General features: G+C 43.6%; 3 protein-coding genes across 4 annotated transcripts; 1 reads left to right on the top strand and 2 right to left on the bottom strand.

Annotated features, from left to right (window-relative positions):
• The first annotated feature begins 15,045 nt into the window (after positions 1-15,045).
• Positions 15,046-20,123, top strand: LOC127778588 (protein LONGIFOLIA 1-like). The gene is made up of 5 exons (XM_052305208.1): positions 15,046-15,437; positions 16,527-16,594; positions 16,727-18,406; positions 18,507-18,624; positions 19,210-20,123. Exons 1-5 carry the CDS (start codon positions 15,257-15,259, stop codon positions 19,983-19,985), a joined length of 2,823 nt encoding a protein of 940 aa, XP_052161168.1. The 5' UTR covers positions 15,046-15,256; the 3' UTR covers positions 19,986-20,123.
• A 61-nt stretch (positions 20,124-20,184) lies between these two features.
• On the bottom strand, positions 20,185-21,739 carry LOC127778590 (uncharacterized). The gene is made up of 4 exons (XM_052305211.1): positions 21,131-21,739; positions 20,947-21,013; positions 20,751-20,844; positions 20,185-20,559 (listed from the first exon to the last, which is right to left on the bottom strand). The coding sequence occupies exons 1-4, from the start codon at positions 21,249-21,251 to the stop codon at positions 20,500-20,502; spliced, it is 342 nt and encodes a 113-aa protein (XP_052161171.1). The 5' UTR covers positions 21,252-21,739; the 3' UTR covers positions 20,185-20,499.
• Positions 21,740-21,801: 62 nt separating this feature from the next.
• LOC127778589 (U3 small nucleolar RNA-associated protein 18 homolog) lies at positions 21,802-24,314 on the bottom strand. Of its 2 annotated transcripts, none has more exons than XM_052305209.1 (2): positions 24,197-24,314; positions 21,802-23,781 (listed from the first exon to the last, which is right to left on the bottom strand). In XM_052305209.1, the coding sequence occupies exon 2, from the start codon at positions 23,760-23,762 to the stop codon at positions 22,089-22,091; it is 1,674 nt and encodes a 557-aa protein (XP_052161169.1). In that variant the 5' UTR covers positions 23,763-23,781; positions 24,197-24,314; the 3' UTR covers positions 21,802-22,088. The 2 variants fall into 2 exon arrangements, with proteins under 2 accessions (XP_052161169.1, XP_052161170.1); XM_052305210.1 differs by having other exon boundaries at positions 21,802-23,784; positions 24,197-24,311.
• Positions 24,315-24,533: the final 219 nt, after the last annotated feature.

Here is a 24,533-nt window from a genome sequence, read left to right as displayed (position 1 = left end):
GTAAAGAAACACCATAATGAACCCATGATAACTTTGTTATTATCTGTTGCTGGCATGAACAGAAGCGGCTCAATAATACACAATAATACTCCAGCTTGGCTACCTAAGTTCTGCTGGTTTTCGCGCAAATTCATTGTCATGTACCACACTCCAAGCTGGCCCACCCATGCATGGCATGTGGGCCCACATTCCATCCACTCCAATCTGCCTCTCAGTAGGGCGGGTCCACCTGTCTGTGCCCCCACAGGGAGGACACGGGGCCTCTCCTGTCCTGCATGCCTAGGAATGGAGGATGTTTTGGCCTCAGCTCTTCACGCAAAAACTGTCCAATCTCTCAGATGATCTATGAATGTTTTAATTCAGATGTTTCCCCATCAAGGTGATCTCCTTTGAAAGGAAAGAATTTCAGGAGCACACTCCTGTGAAATTCCTATAAAATTTGTACGTTCCAAAAAAACTCTAACCTCGTTTTTTTTTAAGATAATGCAAATAGATTACATCTCCGGTCTCTGTCGGTGGGCACACAACCAAAAATTCTTAGAAGCAAACATGAATAAAAAAAAGGTATGATAGGACAAATCCCTAAATCCCTAATTTTCGCTAATAAGATGATCTGCTAAAATAACATTTCCAAGATCACATAGATTATATAATAAAATTATGTAGGTACTACACCATTTAAACTAGAATAAAAGTTTCCTAGCTACCAATTCTAAGTGTGTAGCACCAGAAATACTATACCTCATGCATGTTTATACGCTTGTACACAATTATACTATCTATGTCCCGAAATAAGTTTGTTTCTATAGAAGAATCTGGACATGATGAATGGGTATTAATTTTGTTGCATACCTAAAAATGAATTGAAAAAGGAAACTACTACTCAACGTATATTAATTCAGGCTAAGTACAGTAACTCAAGCGTAAACGCCGTAGCTGAAACAGTACGTACCACTGTACTTATGTCAGGTACTACTGTGATGTAATACTCCCATATGTTAGGCCTCTCACAATGCAAACTATGGGACCCATACCCTTAGCCCAAAAAATTGGTCCGGAGACACTCATCCCACAGTGCAAGCACTCTAGATGTGTGGCTTAATTCAATGGAGACACTGGTTCTAGGGTACGAAGCCCACAGTGGGTGTGCCTATGGTAGCGAGAGTCACAGGCCAAACTCGAAAAATTTTTCCCCACCTACCCTTGCGACGAGGCCGATCCTATCCATTCCTCAGCGCGTTCCTCTCGTCTCTCGACCTCTCACCGCCCGTCCTTCCCTCCTCTCGCCGCCGCCTCCTCCAACTCCGCCACACACGCCGTCGCCCTCCCCTCGCCGCCGACTGTATCAATCGGCCATTCCATCCCCTCTCTCTACTATGTCCGTCTCGCCCGCCTCTCGCCGCGCTTCACCCCCGTAGGTCGTCCTCGCGTCGTCCCACTCCGTCGCGCCCCCGATCCGCCCGACACCATGGACGACCACCCCAAGTTCATGCAGATCGAGCTCCGTAGTGGCCTTGTGCTGCTCCCGCCGGGTTATACTCCAACTAGAGTGGCTAGGGATCACGGCAAGAAGAAAAGGGGAACGGCGGCAGGTGGAGGGATCGAGCGCCCACCCTCTAGGCCGGCGCCGGTGAGGGTGAAGAGCATCGCTGCAGAGCTTGCATCTGGTGCCGAACTGGCTGTTGCCTGGGCCGCCACCGGTTCAGTGCTTGCCGTTGGGGCCGAAGGTGGTGGCGGCGCTGCTGTTGGCGGCTGCGTACAGAAGGGAGGGAATGGTGGAGGCGGGTACGGGAACGCCGGAAGAGGAGGGACCGACGCCGGCTGGCTCAGGGACTGCGATATCGTCGCTGCTGACGCCGGATCTTGGAGGAAACAGGCAAACGCATCGGCTATCCGCGGATCCATCTGCAACTAGGGTTTGCATCACATGGAGAGATCGAATCAGTGAACCAAGCCAAAGCAAATCGGTGAAACTAGAAGCAAATCGGTCAAACTCCAAAGCAACTAGGGTTTGCACTACCTTTCACGACGGCAACGAAAACCTCGACGATGACCCCTTCTTTCCTAGAGCGGATCGCGGCAGTAGCTCCTCCAGCGACGTCGGAGGCGATGGCGAGGCCGCCCTGGATTGGGACTTTAGGGCGGCGAGGTCGAGATGGAAGAACGGCGGCGCCGAGGCGGGCGCCCTCCAATCCGGCGCGGGAGCTGCAAAATCGGTGGCGGGAGGAGGGGAATCGGGCGCGATTTCTAGCGGCTTTTGGAGGGTGAATCCGGGAATTCGCCGGCCGAATCCCGCGCGAGAGCGAGGGAACGACGCCCACAGCGCTCGCTCCTCCCCTCGTTTCCTCCGCGCGGTCCCTTTTCCAGCCTTGGTTTCGCGCTTCCTAGTTTAGTCACGGGCGTCCAAGTAGAGAAGCGTGTCCGAGCGACACGGGTTAAAAAAACCGACGTGCTAGGAGCACTGTGAGGGGCCTTACTACCTCCGTCCCAAAATAAGTGCAGCCGTGGAAATTCGTGTCCAACGTTTGACCGTCCGTCTTATTTGAAAAATTTATGAATTTTTTTTAAAAAAATAGTCACACATAAAGTACTATTCATATTTTATCATCTAATAACAATAAAAAAATAATTATAAAAAATTTTCAAATAAGACGAACGGTCAAACGTTGGAGATGAATAGTGCAAAACTGCATTTATTTTGGGACGGAGGGAGTAGCAAGCACATGGTCTTAAATTATTTAGCCTAGCTTTGCTCTTGTCAGCTCATCCACCTATCAGCAGCTACTCCTGCACAGTATGGAGAGAGTAGCCAACACAGAAACACAGAGGAGTTGATCCAGGGGTGGCTGATCATATCCTTACACCCAATTTAATTTAGATTATTGAGAGAATTATTACTTACTCCCTCCGTACTCGTAAAGAAGTCGTTTTGGACAGTGATACGGTCTCCAAAACACAACTTTGACTTCTTGTTTCTATAAAAATATTTATTGAAAAATGATATATGTATACTTTTATGAAATTATTTTTCAAGACAAATCTATTCATATATTTTTTACATTTTCAAACTCAACAACTTGAGTGTTATTTATAATTTATATTCCTAAGGTTTGACTTAAACATTATCCTAAATGACTTCCTTTACGAGTACGGAGGGAGTATATATCTACATATTATTTGTTTAATTTAAGTGATAGATTAAATATTTACAAAATAATCTTAACAAATACGTCCTTCGTCCAAAATTAATTACTTGTTTCTTTATGATTTAAAGTTTATCCCAAAATAGTTGACACAATGAAATACTACTTGTTTCATCAATCACTTCTAATTTAAATTTCTCTTTTTTCTACTCTCAACTCCCTTCCACATTCAACCATACAATATTTAATAAGCAGGAATGCTATAGTCTTTTTTTTCTCAAATCTTAATATATGCTAAATAATTAAACTAGAACGACAACTAATATGGGATGAATGGTAGTTTAAAATGAGTGATTTAAACAACTAGATTTTTTTTAACGAAAACATATTTTTTGAAACATACAGCATATAATTCGTTTGAATAATCTTTGTCAATTAATAAGCTGAGAAGAAAAGGCCAGACAGGCACGCCGTGTGTTCTGTCTAGTGTTCAGGCCGTGTGCATCAGTGCATGCATGTATAGGTTATATATTAGCTTACTTAAGCTACAGTAGTACAGTATACGCGCCCCATGCGTGACAGCACGTACGTTGCTTTGCTACAGCAAAGTGAATGAAAGCTCCTGATGCACAACCACCAGCCCTGCAGGCATATGAGCATTGTCATGCTCCATCATCTATCATATTCATGATCAATCTGTGTGAGACTGAACCAAGTTGTGCTGTCTTGAGATATGATGTGTTGTATGCATCATTGTCGTCTGTTTTTTTCTGTTTCCTGTTGCTCTTTAATTTGCACGTATATACTCCCTCCGTCCTATAAAAACCAATCTAGAATGGGCCCTTGCTCTTTAGCTAAGACCCTGTTTGAAGTGGCTAGCTTCTAGGGTGTATAACTTCTCTCAAATTCTTCGACTTATCTGATCTTATTGTTTGGCTTATGCTTATGTTTATAAGCTAAAATTTAAATTTTAGAGCTTAATTTTGAATATGATTGTTTGTTTTTCCATCGTTGTTTATTGTACATAATTTGCTTTTGAATCGCCAAGGACGTGTATGTAAAAAAATTACTCACAACTATTTTTTATTTGCTAATAAGCGATTCGGATAAGCATACGACTAATCAAAACAATATTTTATCAGGAGTCGATTTGGACACATTTTAAAATATGGTTATATCTAGATTATTTTTCATAAATTGAACTAGCTAGAAGCTACGGTTCCCAGCTTCTTCAGATTTGGCTAGTCATCACCAAATTGTTTCTCAAGAGTCACATTTTCAACTAATCACCTCACATGGCCAAAGCTTGAAGCAACTTTGTTCAGGCTCGTTTAACCACATTGTAGTACAACACAAACGACATGGTTGGTTAATTTGCAGGACACGAGATGGCACACTGTTAGTACCATGCATCGAGCCGTCGTGATCACAACGGCGAGTTCATCACGACGAGAGAGAGCCTAAGCTACCAAACGTCCTTACGCCACATGCTGTATTCCCAGCTATATAGTTAGTGTAGCTAGGCTTGATCATCAGCTAATTTGGCTTTGGGCGGCGGCCAAACCATAGCCGCCAATGCAATAGCCGACCGGCTTCATGGGCTTAGCAGATAGCACGGCATATGTATGCCATGTGATGTGTGCCACACACATTTTGATGATCAGTTTAATTTGTGGATGCAGAAAAAGGACCCCCCCCCCCCCCCCCCCCACACACACACACACACAATTGTTCTTGTCCTTTCTGATCTTGCATTTTCCGATGGATCGGAAGATCGTATCCTAGGTTCTTAATTTGGAGAGCTGTATTATTGTTGTTCTTGTATTGTGGTTTGATTGTGTTCCATGTATATTTTAAAAGGGATTGTTAAATCACATTTGATAGAAAACTTGGGCTAAAATCTTTCATATTTCTTACTTCAGAATCTTTTCATGGTTCGTGTCAGGCCTCCTCCTCTAGCTCTGATAAGATGAACGTTCGTGTCGGGCCTCCTCCTCCTCTAGCTCCAATAACCCTCAACCCGATAAACTCCGATGACCTGTTGAGGGGTTTTTGGCGGCATGGGCCTGGCTGTTCGAGCCCTCGAGCGTACTGATCTAAGCAAGAAGAGGGGTGACGATATGGTGGGGGGCACAGTAGCTATACGAATCTTAGAGTAATCTAAGCCGTCAAAAGGTGACTAAGATAAGAGAAATTGTTCTGTTAAATGTGATATATGTACTTATGTTAGACCAGTTTGATGGTATAAGCAAGATAACCTAATCCAAAGAAAGTTCCAATATAAACTGAAGTTGTAGCGCTAGCAAGCAACTCATAGTGATGTGGTTTTCTATCCTTCAAACATAATAGGAGGTACCATATATACTTTATAACATAAAATTTGATATTAGCTTAGTCGTATCTAAGATATAAATAGTTACTAAATTTTATACCAAAAATATAAAGTGCATGTCTCAATGTTTTTCTCGAGAACTGTAAAATCAGTAGTACTATGGCTGTGTGTGGTTAAAATTGAAACGATGTGATGGAAATACTTTGGAACTAAACACGGCATATATAACTAGATTGAGCTACGATGCTGCTGCTGCTGCTGCTGCTGATGCAGAGAATCCAAGCCGGAGGGAATCGGGCAATGGAGAGAGAGAGAGAGAGATCGATATCTATCGTACACTTTGGGGCCAAGCTGTTGAGGATATTATTGTGCCTGCGATCCATGGTGGCACACACGGACTCACCATGTGGCAACCACGCCTCTGCAGGAGGCTGCGCACGTGGAACTGCTCCCCTGCTCCCCCCCGGTCTTATCCTCCAGCTTTCCCGGCAACGGCCGGTGGCTTAGCTGATCTCATCACTCATCATCCACACTGCTTGCTGCTTGGCTAGCTATAGCTATGGCCATGTTTAGTTTCCAGTTAAAAATTTTACACCTTATCACAGCGAACGTTTGGATATATGTATAAAGTATTAAACATAGATAAAAAAATTAATTACACAGTTTGCGTGTAAATTATAAGACGAATTTTTTAAGTCTAATTAGCCCATGATTTGACCATGTTATGCTACAGTAAACACTTGCTAATGATGGATTAATTAGGCTTAATAAATCTGTCTCGCAGTTTACAAGTAGAATCTGTAATTTATTTTTTTATTAATCTACGTTTAATACTTTAAATGTGTGTTCGTATATCCGATGTGACACGCCAAAACTTTATACCCCTCGATTTAAACACCCACTATATCTAGGAGGAAGCTCAGCTAGATGCACAAAATGGTTAATGCACCCAACATGCTAGCAAAAACACAAAATGTTACTTCCTCCGTGTATGTTGGTTAATTAGGGGACAAAGTTATTAAGATGCATAATGGTCCTTTTTTCTCTCTTCTAAAACTAGCATATTGCTTCGTACGTTGCAACGGGTTTTTAATTAAAGAATAATCATATTTTGCATACATCATTGCTTAGTTTCTATATATATTTATTACTTATATGTGGAAGCTCAGGTTCCTAGAGTGTCAATTTTTTTTTATTTCCATAAAAAGTAGGGAGTTGGTAGTGGGAGTGGTTGACATGTAGACCCTCTGCCTCTACATGTATATTTTCTTTTCCAAAAAGTAGGGAGTTGGTTGTGAGAGTGGTGACAGATTCACCACTCATCACCACTACTACTTTTTTTTATAGAAGTGTTTATATAAAAAAATTTACAGCCCTGACTTCTATCATAAGACACATAACTATGAATCGATTATCTGATTTGTCTGGCAAACGGATTCAATAACTCAAGTTATATCAACTCAGACGTACTATTTTACAGAACTTTATTTTCTAGCTCTAACTTCCATTACAGCCGCAACACTGCAGCAGCTCAAAGCTTCAAACACACAATCTGTTTTTGATACTGTAGATGCAGCACAACTGCAGCCAGAGCAAGCTATACCGATCAAGCCCATTGTTAACTTCAGACACAATAAATTATTGATATTATTGTTATTAATATGAGCTCAATATGCAATGGAATGGTGCAAAGACAAAAATTGACATCCCATGGTCTTTTTTTTTCAGGATGTTTTTTTTGTATCTATCTTGTATAACAACTTCAATTTATGGGCATACCTACCTAGTAATACAGTGTATTCCTTATCAGATACATCAATTATGCATATGCTCCTTGTTGTACAATACTGTGGTGTACAGTAGTATACAGTGTACTTTCTGTCCCATTTAATCATTTTAACTTATGGCAATAAAACTTGCTTAGCTGCATCGCTTCCCTTGCATGTAGATACGGCTGGCACTAATCAAGGGCCTTGTGTGTTCGGATCATTTCAGGCTGTCTGGGCAATAACACAAATACGTACAAGCAGAGTACAAATACTGTTATTTGTACAAATTAAGCCATAAAAATGAACAGGATAGAGGCACAAGAAACTAATTAAACCAAACTTTTTTCTACGGAATATTTTCATGATGGTACGTGCAAGTACATGTGCTAGCTTCTATCAATTATTCCAGGACGGTTTCTGCTGCATTTCCCCAGAAATTATTGTTCTCCTAAATAGATGAGAGCCACATGAACTATCATGTGACCTCTGATGCAACTCTGCAACAATAATACTACACTTTTTTCCCCTGTCAAATTAATCATTGAAATGCACACGGAGGGATAGCACACATGATGTGTTTAATCAATCCATCGATTAATCCAAAATGTACAGGCTTACATCTCGATAGATTCCGTCCTCCATCTATCAAATATAATAAGAGAAAAGATTATGAATAAAAAGCTCTCCTTTATAAATTATTATCCCCAGGTGTTAGTTCAGAACTATGGCTAATCTACGGCTGTACTTGTCACCAGCAAGATTCTGTAAAGAAAAAAAAAGAAAGAAAAAAAATGTCACCTGCAGGATATTGCAACTTGTACCTGAAAAGAGTATTTATGTCAGGTTAGTTTGTTAGTACTAGTAGTTTGCAATCTCAGGTCAGATTGCTTACTTCAGCAGCCTGCATTTTTTTCCATGTCGGTACACCCACTACTGACAGAGAAAGATAAGTTAATCACTAGCTAATCAGTAATACAATCGCTGTCAAAATCAGAGGGAATCTTGTGGTGAAGAACAAGTGTTATTCTAGATATGGTTGGTGCCTCCAATTTTAACTCAGCACATGTTTCAGTTCAGATTGCAGAGGCAGGCAGGGTTTGGTGTCAAGAAGACAATAAGAGTTGGGAGTAGGAGAAGATCATGTGTCATGGCTGCCATCTCCTTTTTCTTTTCTTTTAAGCAATGTATATGCAGTGAGAGAAATGTCAGTTGTAGCCAAGAATGCCAAAAGGTAAGGTAAAAAATGCAGAGAAATTTTCTGCAGGAAATTAAACTGCTGCTAGTTCCTACTTTTACTCCTACCTAGCATCTGAGATTCTGAGCATCACTCCTACAATACGCCTTTCACTTTGCACATCCTTCTAAACCGTTGAGGTGTTTTCATTCCAGCTATTCTACAAGCAATGTAGAATCTATGAGTACATCGGGTAGCCACTACCCAAAGTCCCTGTTTTTTTTTTCTGTAGAGATGACGGCTAGAGAAGCCACTACTCTTTGCTTCAGCTAATAGAGCCATGTTTTGGGAAAACGGTGATTCAAACAAGTTAGCGACAATATGAAAAAGCTGGATTTCCCAACTTCTGTCTATTACTTTATTTACTGGATTTTACAGCTACTGATTATCAAAAACTAGACTATACGAAGAGTTGGATATTCTGAAAGAAACTTCAGCTGACAGAAGCTCCCCAAACAGGACCCTAATTCTCTACCTTAATTCTCTAGCTTGTCCCTCTCTCCCTCCATGCATGCACGCCCATGTGTTTGCTTTGTCTGAACCCTGAACAATCGATGATGCTGAATTTTTTCAGAGACCCAAGAAAGTGACCGAGACTACGAGCTAGCTAGCTTAGCCAGCCAAGAGAGCAGCAATACATGCATACGCACTGAATGTTGCATTGTGCATGCATGTACAGCTAGCTAACACCAAGTACGGTACAGTGGGAGCAGCATGGCGTTGATGATGATGAGCAGTATACTCCCTCCGTACTCGTAAAGTAAGTCGTTTTGGACAGCGACACGGTCTCCAAAACATAACTTTGACTTCTTGTTTCTATAAAAATATTTATTAAAAAGTGGTATATGTATACTTTTATAAAAGTATTTTTCATGACAAATCTTTTCATATAATTTTTATATTTTCAAACTCAACAACTTAAGAGTTATTCATGATTTATATTCTCAAGGTATGACCTAAACGACTTCTAATATGATTATGGAGAGAATATCTAGTAGCTAATCGATCGACAGACAGCCTCTTGCACGAACAGCTATGGCGATGGCAACCCTGAAGCCGGCGAGGCCCTTCCATTAACTGATCATCCATGCAATGAGAGGTTGCGAGAGAGCTGCATATCCTGCATATCCATGTCGCTCTCAGCCGGCTGTTCGGTGCCTGCAGGATAGCCTACAAGGGATCGACACGAACAAGGCCTGCAGGAGAGAGATTTTAGTGCTCGTGTCGTTTGTTAGTTTCTCATACCTGTCTGCAAGACTGTTGATCGAGTGGTACGCCACTCTTCAGCTCTGGAATTTAATCAGTTAGCTGATGATAATTAAAGAAAAAAAACTGAGGAAAAGCTGATAATCAGAAAAACTGAAGAGATAATCGAACGACTGATAAATAGTGTAACAGAGGAAAAAAACATAGATCATGTTTACTTTACCTGTTCTGCTTCACTGGATAATTGTCGCAGATTATTCGTTTGACACCTCTAAAAATACTTTTTTTAAAAAAAAGTTTCTCCTAATGTATCGCTTAATTAAATTCCGTTCTAAGCTATTTGTTAAGTTTGTGTATTAAAATATTTAATTTTTATTTATAGTTATATGGATAATCTAATACAATAATAACCGGTCAATAATCTATTTTAAACCGTGCATATTCTACAGTTCTTAACAAGGCTCGGCATCTAACATATAGTATCTTCTTAAGGACCGTAAATAAGCTGAATAAATTTATTTATTGGTATGTTACCACAAGATTGAGAGATCGGATGTCGCTTTTTGTTTGGATTGATCCCAACTCATTGTTCATTGGATGGAGGATGAAGTGTGACAAGCCGGGAGACCAAGGAGATGGAAGAGCCCCATCACCTTGATGCACTTGGCTTACCTGCCGTTGACCGCCATCAAAGACCTGTTTAGTATTAGTATTTAGTACTCGTACATAGAATTCAGTATGGTAGGTAGTCATCGATCCCTGCCTCTCTCTGTCCCATTAACTATTAATATAGAATAAACCATACATTCCTCCAACAATACAGGGACAAAAAATTTCAGGAATTTCCTTTTCACTTATCCTCCAAGAATATTTCTTAGGATTTAGCTGTTGTTTGGATTATTGAAATTTTGTGGTTGAAACCATACGTACCCCAATCACTAATTATAGAGAAAAGGATTTAGCTATTGTTTGGATTATTGCAGTTTCTCACAGATCATAATTTTCAGGTTGCCTCGATCGGATAGCTCCTGTCTATCAACCAAAGTAGAAAGGGAAATGATTGGAAATTATATTAAACTCCCTGAATACAAATTAAAACTAGTATTCTCGAGAGGGACATATCATGATATAGTACAAACTTTTGGAAATTAAACTCCCTACATACAAAACTAACTTTTCTCGAGAGGGATATATTGTGATAATACTAAATTAATTCACCAGGAAAACTAATCCAGGTAACTGGCGGGAAATCTAACAATTGCAAACTCCTTTCAATACGTCAAAGATTCTTTCCATTTTAATACGCATAGATTCTTCAACCTAGCTAGCTATGTCACAGCATCGAATTCAGCAACGATTTCTAAAACCAGGGTGGTCGGAATCTCTCCAAATTCGGCAACCGGTTCTTCTAATTAGGCTCCACCCCAAAGGGAACCACCAAATCTTGAATTTGACCTTGTTTGATCTAGATTACTGAGCTAATGGTGGATACAACTTATCCACTTAACTAAAGGGATAAATTAAATATTTTAAAAAATAAGCTTAATAAATAGTTTAAAATAATTGGTGTAATCAAGAAGGACTTTTGAGAAAAATATATATATATTTAAAACGTGAAGTAAATAATCTAAAAAATAATTAAAGAATAGGTGAAGATGTATTACGAAGAAAGGTGAGGGTGTCATGCTACGGACGCACAACATAGTAAATTCAGAAAAGCACGGATATCTTTTCAATAATGGTAAAATAGATCTACATATGTAATGATGATTTACTTACTAGGACTAAACTAAACATACATCTTAAGGGTCCACCTGGTCCATTTGTCCAAAGCCACTAACTAAGCTAGGCAGCTAGCTAGCAAAGCTGCTGGCTATAAGCAGCCATGTATGGCTGCCTCCAGATCCACCTACACTGGTCCCGGGGCCCCACCGGACAGGCTCCTCAATGCGCATGTTGTCAAGCTTGTGCTTTTGTCTGAACCCCTCCTCTAATTTGCTCTTCAATCTTCTGCACAGAGAGTTGCTGCACAAATTTACGCCACTGTCGCTGCATTTCCATCGTCGTCGTCGGATTATGTATGCTTAGATCGTACCAGACTAGCTCTGTTTTTTCGGCTACTTCACCGAATCATTGTCTCTGATTATTTGCTTATATCGTCTCTGAAAGTATGTTCCCTCACAAAATTTTCATTTATTATATCGTTCGGACTATTTGTTAAATTCATTTCTTAAAACATTTAATTTATCTCTATAATAAAGTATATAATCTGTGACAAAATCCGTATAAGGCCGAGTTTAGTTCCAAACTTCTTCTTTAAACTTCTAATTTTTCCATCACATCAAAACTTTCTTACACACACAAACTTTCAACTTTTCCCTCGCATCGTTCCAATTTCAACCAAACTTCTAATTTTAGCATGAACTAAACACACCCTATATATCAAACATGACCTGCATATTCATCATCGTCTTCGTCGTCCGTCGTTGGAGTATATGTATAACACTGTACCCTACTGACTGAAAATTGTCCGTCGTCGGCTTGCTTTGCCTCCTCCTGCATCTGCATCTGCATCTGCATCCGCGAGTGGCATTGGGAGACTTGTGACAGCGCTGGACCACGGTGTTGCATTGCATTGCAGCAGCCATGGCCGCCATTGTTGGTCCTCCGTTCCTCCTGATGAAGCAGATGCAGCTTAATTTCACCTTTCACAGCGATGCTGGTTGGTGAGTGAGTAATCACTGCAGGTGCAAGCAATTCGTTGGAGATGGGGAAAAAGAAAACACTACTTTTACTTTTATGAAAATGTTGAACGAAATTTACTCAAAAGCCATGAGAAGATTGGAAATGGAGATGTGTGGTAAGTAAGTAAAATGATGGATCGTTAAATTGTTATCTTGTTGAAGTTCAGAAATTTGGTTGATAAAAGGCAAAAATGCAGTCCATTGGCAGACTAGTCGTATCCATATTAACCAGGGGAGGGCTGGACATGAGGAGTTTTGAAGTACGAGTGTATCACCCACGTTTGTGAAAACAACTTAATTTAGATGAACTGATTGGTGCAAGAAGCCTTTATTGGATGAAAAAAAAATGCAAAGATACGAGAGAAAATAGCAAAATATTAGCTAAAAACTCGCTTTTTTATAAAATAAATAAAGTATAACTTCTGTCCTCTACACCAATTAAGAATACAGACATTTATATCTATGAAAATCTTTTGCCGGGTCGGCCGATTTATATCTATGAAAATCAAATTTTAGATCTGATGGATGAAGTCGTACACTGATGAGAAACAAATGGTGCTTCACCTGAACAGCTCGTTGGTGCATCAAATTCAACCGCAACACCAATGGGGAAAAAAAAGTACATGATTTTATTTGAGCAGGTTCCGTACAAGGATTAAGACAGTGAATTCCATTTTTTATATACAAGCAAGAAGCAGGTAACACATCCATTCCATTCCCTGTTACTTGGTTAACCGCCCTTGTATGTCACACTCCAGCCATTAAGCACCGAAGACCACAATATATCATACTTATATGGCATAGTTAACACCGGCAACAACAATAAGATGAGCTTGATCTTAATCTCTTCTCCTTTCAAGTGCACTAAAGTCCAATGACCGTACTACGTGTTACTACCACATTCACATAGCTAGCTGTGCGCTCATAATTGTGCTGTCCAACGTACTGGTACTACTACACGGTTTGGAAAACCAGTCCGTTCCAAACCAAACATCTCCAAGATCCGTTCTCTTTTCGGCTAACCAGTAGCAGCAGCAGATCGAGCCTTAATTCAACTAGAACCAACCTGCAAGATCCAAAAAAAAAAAAAAACAACTGATGCAGCAGTAATAAAAGAGATCACACATTCACAGTGGCTTTGGTTGCATCTTCTGCATTGGTGATCACCATTTGGAGTGACCACACACACTGCAGATGCATGAACTCCATCATGGCGAGGTGTTTTTACTGCTGCTGCCCCTACACGAGGAATCTATCCGTCAGATCAGATGGGCCTCTGGGTAAAAATTTTAGCTATGGTGGTAGTAGTAGGAGCGAGTAGGCATTTTCACGAGCATGTGGTGTGCACGAGAGAAAGCGAGTGAGTGAGTGAGAGCGTGTGCGTAGTGGCAAATGTCACACGAATCGCTGTGCATCTCGCGTATGATGAGACGCGACGCGGCTGTCGCTGGCGCACGCGTTAACCTCGGACTCTCCTGGCAACGATCGACATCCGGGGTGGGCGTTCACCTTTCCGATTGAATGTCCGATCCCTAACCTCTGGCGGTATGATGGTTTTCGTCGAATTCCGACCATTTTTTTTCTTTGAAATTTGAATGTCTAGGAGCCATTCGGAGTTTTACTCGGAGTCTGCTTTTGTTCCGTGTCGAAACCAAAGAAATTTTGCGGTCTTCGATCGATTCATCGGAAAAACCGTCTCCTCCGTAACGCGGCGCGGTGCGACGTGAGTCACATACTCCATCACTGTTTCATATTATACGTCGTTTAACTTTTTCTCTTAGTCAAAATTCTTCTAAGTTTGACTAAATTTATAGAAAAAATAGCAATATCTATAACACGACATTAGTTTCATTAAATTTAATATTGAATATATTTTGATACAATACTTGTTTTCTACTAGAAATGTTACTATATTTTTAATAAACTTAAATAACTTTTCCTAAAAGTCAGACGAATTATGATATGAAACGGAAGAAGTATCTAACAAATTACTACTCTCTCTGTCCCTCTCTAAATTCACAGAATTATGACGTGTCACATCTACGTACGGAGGGAATAAAACGTAAGTGAGGTGTTTGAATCTTCTTAAGATGAAGATGAAGATAAAGATTAAGTGTTCCACGCAAAACGAGGTGGTAATAACGTGTGATTAATTGGGTTTTACTTATTACAAACTTGAATAATGGATTAATCTGATATTAATATCAGAGCAACTTTTCATATAGAAAGTATTCACACCAAAAACGCCGTTTAGCTATCCAAAATTTCATCTCTTGTTGGAGAACGAACGCAGCAGCCAGAACGTAATCCAAACCCGTCAAGAGGAACCTAATCGAAACCATATACCCCCGTTGCGGGCGAGCCGCAGCGGGTTGGACAATATGGTATTGTGGCCGTGGTAGGGAGAGGTGGTGGTGCGCGCGCGGTCACATGCCCAACCCCGCAACAATGATCGAAGCCCCCCCTCACATGCGTGGCCGGCTCGCGTCGCGGGCAGCGCAGCAGCAGCATTCGGCCGTGGGTGCCGGGAGCTGGACATGGACCATCGACACGCCTTGACCCACACACCCCCCACCCCACCAATCCCCCATCCCTCCCGCTTATTTCAACCCCCCCTCTCCCTCTCCTCACGACACCCTGCATGGCATTCGCACGCCATTGACACATATCTCATCATACCATCACCATACCACATCTCATCTCACGCGTCCCAAAGAAAGTGATAGTGTACGTACCTCTGCTTGCTCCTTGGCTTTCTGAGCTGAGCTGCTCTGCAGTTGGATGTGCGTGAGCTGGTGATCGGGGAGGAGTCGGAGTCGGAGGAGGAGATGCCTCCGGCGAGGGTGCTCGGCGGCGGTGGTGGAGGAGGGGGGTTGGGGGACGAGGCGCCGGAGCTGGAGAGGCAGATGGGGTGCATGGCCGGCATCTTCCAGATCTTCGACCGCCGCCAGCGCCTGCTCACCGCGCGCCGCCGCCGCCCGCCGCCCAAGATGCTGCCCCCGGGCCCAGGTGAACGACGCATTTTTTTTTCTCTGCACATTTCTTCCTGTGGCATCTGCTCCTCTTCCCCTGTTCTGTTTTCACAATCACCAGCTTCACTCCATTCACACACCCAAGATCATGTCAGCTGCGTCTCAAGCATTTTTACAAGCTGTTTCTCTTTTCTTTTCCCTCTCTATCTTGGTTACTGTTTTTAAGTATTACTACTACTGTTTTTCCTCCTAAAAAAAGTGTTACTTTTTTCAGTTTGTAAAAAAAGGTTTTTTTTTTGGGACATACTTTCTGAATTATTAGCTCCAACTCGTTCTGCAAATGTTGACCAGAGATTAGAAAAGTTGGGTGCTTCTTTTGTGGGACAGAGGACTACTAATTTCATGTGTTGGTTGAAACTCCAGAGACAAGTCCTTTCAGACTATTATTCAAAGTTTGGTAACAGATAACAGTTGGAAGGTGCAGTAGAACATGCATTGGTTGGTAAAGCAGTTTATTGCTAGTAGAAAGTTTTTTTTTTTTTAAAAAGCTATTAATTGGAAAGTGGGAGTTTTCTTCACTTCTTCACTACTGCAGGATACTAATTTCATCTTTAACCTTCTTTTATTGAAAACAGAGTACCCCCCTCACCCTAGATAAAAGACAACAGTACAAAAAAAACAGATGGCTTACAGTAGTTGTGATCATAAAGGCCTTTCTTTACACATTGACATAAGGACAGGCACTGACGTGGATTTGGGTGCCCAGAAGTAGCATGAGGGGATAACTTTTCGCACTGACTGAAAAGGACAGATTATCAGTTAGTTACTAAAATTTTCATTAATATAATGAAACTGAAGAGGACAGCTTAACATTTGGTTTTAAAATTTCCATTCTCGTCAATGATAAATTAACTGAAGAAGACAGCTTAACAATTGATTATAAAACTTCCATTCATGTATATGATTAATTGATTATATTATTGAACAACAATTAAGAAAACACACACCTTTTCACCGCTCAAATCCATCCATTTTGCTCATACCAGACTGTCTTAATAAATAGCTATAATTCCTCAATTCACAGTTTAGGCTGTAATTATAATGTCTTCTTTTTTTTCTTTTCTAGGCCATACTCTTCCAAGAAGCAGCAGCAATGTTGCAGCGCAGAGCTCAAGTACCTCCAAGATCGTTCTGGTAATTTTCCTATTCGAACTCCAACTGTTGTTTGTTACCACTTGCCAGTAAAAAAACCATCCCATGCATGCATCAGAAGTATACTTTGGCCACATCAAGAAGAGTACTTTAACTTATGGATTGCCTTTGCAGGAGAAAACATTCAGCAAGAGCATGACCGAGAACAGTAGCCTTTCAATAGAGTCATCAAGGGCTTCCTGTTCTTCCTCCTCATGCTCATCCTTTTCATCACTTGATGGCAACAAATCGATCCAACAAGAGCTGCCATACATCAACGAGCAGCTCTTTGTACAGAGGCCACTGAAGAGCTCACCAAGTCTGAAGGACCCAGTCATGGACACCAGGTCTGGACAGTCAAACATTGGCTTCAGAGACATTGTGAAGGACTCCATTAACCGGGACACCGGAGGCCTTACTGTCAAGACCTCGGTGAAGGATGCAAGGAGGAATGGGCAGTACAAAGACTCACCAAGGCCCTTGCTGCTCTCCAAATCAATGGATGGGACCTACGTCATCGGGATCGATAGGAGCACCAAGGTCCCTGCTAATGCTGTTGAATCCAGCAGGCGATTCCCAGAGCAGTCGCGCTTCTCATGCGATGATCGGCGGCTCCTGAGGCCAGTTGAAGCTCAAGAGAACAAGAAGCCTTCCACAAGGCTCAAAGAGCTTCCTAGACTGTCCTTGGACAGTAGGAAAGAAACCCTGAGCTCGAGTTCTCGCCAGAAGACCTTCAGTTACAGGAGAACCGACGACAGTCTCATGGATGCTCTTAGGCCTCAAGATTCCCCAGGCCATAGGCGTGCCAGCAGTGTCATTGCCAAGCTGATGGGGTTGGAAGAAGCACCCAATGCTACAGGGGTGCTAACTGTTGATAGCTACGAACCTGAAAGATCACCAAGACCAGCAGAAGACACACAGAAGGAGCATCCAGTACCTTCCCCTAGAAGATTTTGTCAGGATCCACGCGAGTCGCTGCCAAAAGATGAGTCTCCAGCAATGAAAACCAAGCCTTCTCCAAGAATTCTTACTGAATCTGCTCCTTGGAGGCAGCAGGAGAAGATTGCCACCAGTAGCAAGGCTTCACAATGCCGAGATGCTGAAGTTCGACCAAGGACTGCATCTCTCTATGCCTACATTGAGAGAAGGGGCGGGGGGCTTGAGTTCTTGGAGTGCAACAAGGACTTCAGGGCTCTCCGGATACTGGAAGCGCTGCACGCAAAGGATGCCAAGCGCCAGAACGATGGCAATGGCGCATTAACAGTGGCTGCTCAGCAGGCAGGGGATGCACTGAACACCAGTTCCAGACACTTCCAGCCTCCCATTGTAGTCATGAAGCCAGCAAGAAGCACTGAGAAGCAGGCAGGGGTTTCACTTGCTTCAGTTGATCCCCTTGCAGGGTTCAGAAACCTCAGGAAGCTGCAGGCCAGAGATGTGCCTTGCATTGGCGAGCATGAGACCAGCACAAACGAGAAGGTCCATTCTCGCATTTCAAGGGCACAATCCAAGTCCGATGAACCTGCTAGCCGTGCAAGCTCTCCAAGGCCTACAGGATCATCAAGCCCCAGGACAGTGCAGCGGAAGGCAGAGTCAGAAAGGAGGTCTCGTCCACCTGTCTCACCGAAGTCCCCAAGCAAGAAGTCCAGTGAAGCAGCCTCTCCTGGAGGAAGAACAAGAACAAAGCCTTCTCAAGGGAAGAACCACCGTGATAATGAGGTCTCGAAGAGTCCAAGAAGCAGAATCGGCATGGTGAAGGAGGTCGACATAAGCATCATGGATTTTCAAAAGCCCCTAGCATCGACACCAAGTCACAAGGTATACATAATAAAATCAGATATAAGGAAACCAGCCAGTTCAATCAATGTTTTTTACCTTGTACATCACTAATTAGTAAATATGTTCTCCTTTTTTACAGGGAACTCCTTCAGTTCTTGCTTCAGATCAGAAGATTAATTCACTGGAGAATGCCCCAAGTCCCGTATCTGTCCTCGACACGTCATATTACCATACAAGACTGTCATATTCATTCAAAGGTGAGAAGTTGATACAGTAATTTTTCTGCATTAAGATAACCTACTGCAAGAACAGCAACATGATGGATTCTACTGTTTGCTCTCATTCAATCCAGAAGCCCATAGTGTCATTCAAAGGACAAGCATAGTTAGCTGTAAGCGTGCCAATGACGCTAGTGACAGATAATCTGCAATAAAAGCTACAACCAGGTAGCTTGTGGTCCTGATATTGGGAGGAACCACAGCAGATGGACTGTTGCAGACTTGCAGCTAGATGACCAGAACATTGTTAGGTTATAGCAAGGCCCACATGTTGCACTTGCTTATGCAGGACAGCAGGAGCATGATGTGTGTCTTCTGGTGTATATGCATTGCTAGTATAGACGTGCCCACCAATGTCCCCCTCTACAAATACACCTAGCATGAGTATGATTCAGTTGATCCGTAGACAGATAGTGATATCAGATCTCCTGTCCAGTACATGTTTTTCTGCAGTTGTTAGGTCTGATAATGAATACCGTATTTCTGTCTGGCATATTACTATTTTCTGCAGTTGTATTGAACACTGGTTTCTGAATACATGCATATCCTTTTCTGCTTGTTCAGATGGGGAGACACATTCTTCAGAGGAGTGCTGGAACCCGAACAGCCTGCCTGACACGCCACAGTCCAAGACGAGCAGTGAAGTCAGCCAGATCAAACCAGAAAATTTTGAGGCCCTCATCCAGAAGCTTGAGCAATTGCAGTCAATGAATGATGAAGTTGCAAACAAGAAAGATCATCAGTACATTTACGAGATACTCTTAGCATCTGGCCTCCTGCACAAAGAACTTAGCTTCGTAGCCATGCCTGGTCAAGCATGGCCATCAAGCTGCCTGATCAATCCAGAGCTCTTCCTCATTCTTGAACAAACAAAGCCAGATTTTGCTTCAGCAGACCAAACTGTTACCAAGAGCTCCAAAGCTAACACAGAAAAGCTTCATCGAAGAATTGTATTCGATCTGGTAAACGAAATTACAGCTCAGAAGATGAACATTCATTGCTCGGCAAGTCAGTCAGCCAAGTCGCTTCAATTAAGGAAGTACAACGGATGGCGACTTTTTAAGGACCTGTGCACAGAGGTTGACAGGCTTCAATCTGAGAGTTCAGCGATAAAATGCTCTGAAGAGGATGGGGATGAAAGAATGCTATTGGTTGAGGATCCACTGAATGGAATAGAAGATTGGAGCTTCGATAGTGAATCGCCAAGCACGGTTTTGGAGATCGAAAGATTAATCTACAAGGACCTCATTGACGAGGTCATATGGGATGCGGCCACAGGGAAGATGCAAGGTGGACAGTGGAACCTAAAGAGGCAGCTGTCATTTAGTAGTACAAGCTGAATATGCTTGGCAATACATGTTTCCCCTAGGAAGCTTAGCAACTACACTACACTAGTGAATGTAACATCTTGTATTTTGCTGAAGATTAAACTATAGAAGAAATATAAATATTCCTCAACACGGGGCCTCAGTGTCTCACTGCAACTGACCCTAGATGAAGAAGCAACCAATAGAGTGTCCACAACATTCTTCTCTATGTGCCTTTTAACCAGGACACGCTCTTGTTCTTAATTTAACAATGTATTATTTGTCTCATGAAAAAAGGTCTCACCTCAAGCAATAAACTTACCCAATATTCATTAGTTAGGGATAGGAAGTGGCCATTCTGCATCTGCTTGCCAGGAACATTTTACACTGTTATAGATAACGAGATTGCCATATTGGTGATAACATCCACTATAAGTTTCAACCCTGTAGTTCTCAAACTGTTTTCATATCTTCCTTTTTTTAGAAAAAAGAAAAACCGCAGCAGCCATATCCCGACATTCGCACGAGGATATTGTCACCAAATCAATCATCGAGTCAGTAATCCGGATAACCGCATTGTACGAACTCCATGTGAGCAAACACTTCTCTGTATACAGCATAGCCACTTGTCAAGGCTCTCAACGAGATAACTGCTCTTGAGTCAGTGTCTCAGTGCCAGATCACCCAGGATCCCCAGATCTCAATTCTCGACACAAGGATGCAAATTGGCCACAGGGAAACCAAAAGGAGAGAACATGCATTTCATGAAAGTGACATAGCAATGCAGGTAATGCATACCTCCAAATTAACCAAGAGAAACCATCCATGTCCTCCAATCTCCCAGCTGCGCGCATGTTCATCCCTACTCCCTCCGTTCAAAAAATAAGTTAACCTAGTACGGAATATGACATTATTAGTCCAAATTCATAGTATTAGAATCTGTCACGCCCCTGCAAATGTGGGAACAGTGAGGTGAGCAAGAGGCAAGAAACACCAGGCGGCTCCACCAGCAGAGACCAAGCGCCATTGATTCTGCCCGCACTGTTGAGATATCAACGCGACTGTAAAGCCATTTCAGAGATTTTATCAGCACCGGACATGGTGGTGGTGAAGTGGAGCAGTGGGGAGAGGCTGCATAGCGAGCGGCATCATTGGGAGGGGGAAAGGGAAGGACAGACCTGGGCACATGGGGATGCCGGCGCCAGCCTCGAACGAGAGCGTCATCGGCGAGTCGTCGGGAACAGGGACCGCCCACTGAATCCGCATCCGGTATTCCGGTGGGCATCGGCATCGGCCCATCCTGCCATCCTGGGCATGGTAGCCGGCAGGAGATCCTAGGTTCCCGCCGCCTCGCGTACCGGATTTGCCAGACGCTGCTCAGCTCAGCTCAGCTCAGCTCGTCGGCTTGCCATGGCGTAGGTCCAGGCGAGCTCAGGTCCTCCCGGTGCCCCCGCCCGCGTCGCGCGCCCCCTGTTCCGAGCATTCCGTCGAGCACCTGGTGGGCGCGCGCGTCTGCGAACCGCACGTCCGCACCACGTGGTCAGGCGTGCAGGCGGTAGCAACCAAACCGTGTTGGGTATCGGGACTCACGAGCGAGTCACAACTCCGGAGTCGTTCAAATGTGTCAAATTCTTCGGACTCCCCTTGAAGATGGAGCAAATTCGGGAGAAATTTGATTGGAATTGAACAAACTTAAGTCTCGCTGATACAACCCAAGGGGACGTCTATAACTTGGAGTTGAACAAAGTGCGGCTATCTATGAACCAAACACTGCGAAGTGCACACAGCAAAAGGCATAACTGATTAACTGACGAACTGGGAAGGCATTACAGAACTAGCTCATGAAGTCTGTATACCAAAGAGATTTAAGAGGATGACACAGCAATCACCGGTACAGATATATCAATTTGCATGATAAAAGAAATGCAACAACATGGGTAAATTGCCAGCTTTGCATTAAGCACCAGAGTAAGGGATTACAACACCCAAAGTAAAGAGAGAAAAAAAAAAGAATTCAGAAGAACTAGACTACAGATACCATCGATATCTCTCAAAATTGAAACACAGTGTTGAAAGTTGAATTTTCTTTCCAGGTCACATTTCAGCCCATAGGGGAAAGAGTAACACATTCAGATCTTAGGCATTTTGGTAGTGGTGCAGCTTATACAGCAAAACCTTTCCACCAGCATGTCCGACGGACAAAAACCCGCTGCCCGGGCTGAAGTCCAAGCACCGTGGGTAGTGGAGGCTGAACCGAGGCCCTGGCCAGTTCTGGAACACGGTGAGGGATGGGACGTGCACAAGCCTCATCCCGTTCCTCTCCTTTCTCGAGCTTATCGCCAGAACCTGGGCATCATGGTTGAACTTCATTTCACCGATCTCGGTTGTGAGGTTCTCGATCGTCTTCAGTGGCTTCCTCTTCCCGCCCAGAAAATCATCCCTCTTGTACACATTCACAATGCCGCTGGTGGAGCCTGTGGCAAACAGAGAGCTGTCGGGTGAAGTGCAAAGCGAAATGCCTGCCAAGGAACCCTCATCGGTACCCTTGTGGATACACTTCCTTGTCCTGAGATCCCAGTGGTACACATGGCCATCACCACCACTGCTTAGTAGCTGATTCCCACCATCAGCAAAAGCCAATGAACGCACATTCCCATTCATCTTGAGGGTTCCAATGAGCTGCTTTGTTTTGGAAGAAATCAAAAGAATGTACCCCTCATTACCAATGAATGCAATGGTCTTTGAATCGGGTGATATCTCAAAGTGTTCTAGGCTTTTCTCCTCACGTCCTGTTAAGGGTCCAATCTTACTAACAGCAGCATTCACCAGATCAAATGAGTAGAAGAACTTCCTCCTGCCTGAAAGGATAACCTCAGAACCATCAGGCAGAAATGCGGCCTTGTGAACAGGGCAGTCCTCAATAAATATGCTCTGGATCTTGGGGTTTCTCTTCCCATCAATCTGGAAAAATCTCAGATGCTTGTCCAAACCAGCAACAAGCATAAGTTGCCCATTCCTGTGAAACTGCACTGAATTGATAGGGCCGCTAGATGGTTCCTGGGCATTTGCATCTACAAGTCTTGAGAACCCTAGCATGTCAGGTAAGAGCTTAGCATTATCCTTGACAACAAGCTCATCATTATTCCGAAGAATATCATCAACTCTGCCCTCTTCATCAGATTCATTGTGAGACGACCCAGGAAGAGGAGCTTTACGGTCCAAGTCAGCCCAACCAGCGAAGCGGTTCAGCTTGGCATGTTGACCACGCAACCTAGCCTCATACTCTTTCCCTGAGATCACACGCTCATCACCCTCCTTTCTCAACTTCCTCAACCTTGCCACCTTCGAAATGTCCACCTCAGTCACCTCCTCCTCATCCACCCATGCAGGCTTCCTCTCCCTGCCAACCATGTCATCCCCCTCGTCTTCACTGGACAAGCCCTCGTCATAGACGGGCAAATCATCCTCACCATCACCACCAGACCTATCCATGAAGAATGAAGGCACACCCTTGTCAGGATCCACAGCCTCAACCTCAGTGCCAAACTGAGGCGGCGCATAGAGGGAACCAAACAGGGAGCTCTCTAGCAGCTTCATCTCCTCCCTCTCCTTGTTCTCCTTCTCCTCAAGCGCCTCCAGCGCCTTGGCCTTCTTCCGCTTCTTCTCCTTTTTGCGCTTCTCCGACTTGGTTTCATTCCCATCCTCAGCTCCGGCAGCAACAGGAGAGCCTAATCCCTCGTCACTATCATCATCAGCTTCAATTGTCTCCAGTCGGCGCTTCTGAATGGGATTCTGCGATATCAAACTCATCTTGCCCGAAGGAAATGGCCTGCTAAAACACTCATCAAATCAGACTAAAAAAATAGCAATCCCAACAAATTAGACAAATATATCAAACTAGACTACTAAAACACTCATTAAATTAGAAAAAAGAAAAAGAGAAAGCAATCCCAACAAACTAGACGAAACAATCCCGTAGACATAAAGGGCCTTATTTCTACTGCCGCAAGCTAAGATACTGAACGCTGAAGCTACTACGCATCGGCGAGAGACGGCAATGCGTGGCAAGCTGCGAGCTCCAGGCGGCAGCGCGGCGCGAGTTCATCGGCGACTGCTGCTTCGTGCAATACGTTAGCAACCAAAGTCTAGCCAAAGCACGGGAGGGCGCATCGACGATCCTAGTAGCTCGCGAATCAAACAACGAGTCCTGAAATTAACAGGAAGGCGCACCGGAGGACACGTACCACGGCGGAGCTCCGGTGGGGCGGTAGACGGCGACGGCCGTGCGGCGAGGCGCCGAGTGGGGGAGGCGCGCGGGAGAAGGGGAACACGGGCGAAGGCGGCGGCTCTAACTAGGGTTTTAGAGCTCGCCTCTTCCGCTCTCTCTCTCTCTCTCTCTCATGGGCCGGACCTCGTGGAGGTTAGCGGGCCCACACAGCCCACCACAAAACCAACAAGCTTCTCATGGGCCTGGAGGCGGCCCATGGCGGGACGCACGAGGGAAGGACTCCACCACCGCTGGGTGGGGGGCCCACAGCGCAGTGACACGCGGTGGCCGCGTGGGGCCCACCAAAAACCCTT

Source organism: Oryza glaberrima, chromosome 7 (assembly GCF_000147395.1).
Source record: "Oryza glaberrima chromosome 7, OglaRS2, whole genome shotgun sequence".
Taxonomy (NCBI): Eukaryota; Viridiplantae; Streptophyta; class Magnoliopsida; order Poales; family Poaceae; genus Oryza; species Oryza glaberrima.
The sequence above is the reverse complement of the archived record's forward strand: the minus strand, read 5'-3'. Positions and strand labels throughout refer to the sequence as shown.

Excerpts from the sequence above, each read along its gene's own strand:
- LOC127778589 (XM_052305209.1), bottom strand. The coding sequence starts at position 23,762 with ATGAGTTTGATATCGCAGAATCCCATTCAGAAGCGCCGACTGGAGACA.
- LOC127778588 (XM_052305208.1), top strand. The coding sequence starts at position 15,257 with ATGCCTCCGGCGAGGGTGCTCGGCGGCGGTGGTGGAGGAGGGGGGTTG. Across the intron at positions 16,595-16,726 it reads GTACCTCCAAGATCGTTCTG|GAGAAAACATTCAGCAAGAG; the intron begins GTAATTTTCCTA and ends TTGCCTTTGCAG. Across the intron at positions 18,407-18,506 it reads CATCGACACCAAGTCACAAG|GGAACTCCTTCAGTTCTTGC; the intron begins GTATACATAATA and ends CCTTTTTTACAG.
- LOC127778590 (XM_052305211.1), bottom strand. The coding sequence starts at position 21,251 with ATGGGCCGATGCCGATGCCCACCGGAATACCGGATGCGGATTCAGTGG. Across the intron at positions 21,014-21,130 it reads CGGCATCCCCATGTGCCCAG|TCGCGTTGATATCTCAACAG; the intron begins GTCTGTCCTTCC and ends ATGGCTTTACAG. Across the intron at positions 20,560-20,750 it reads TTCTCTTGGTTAATTTGGAG|AGAAGTGTTTGCTCACATGG; the intron begins GTATGCATTACC and ends TGCTGTATACAG.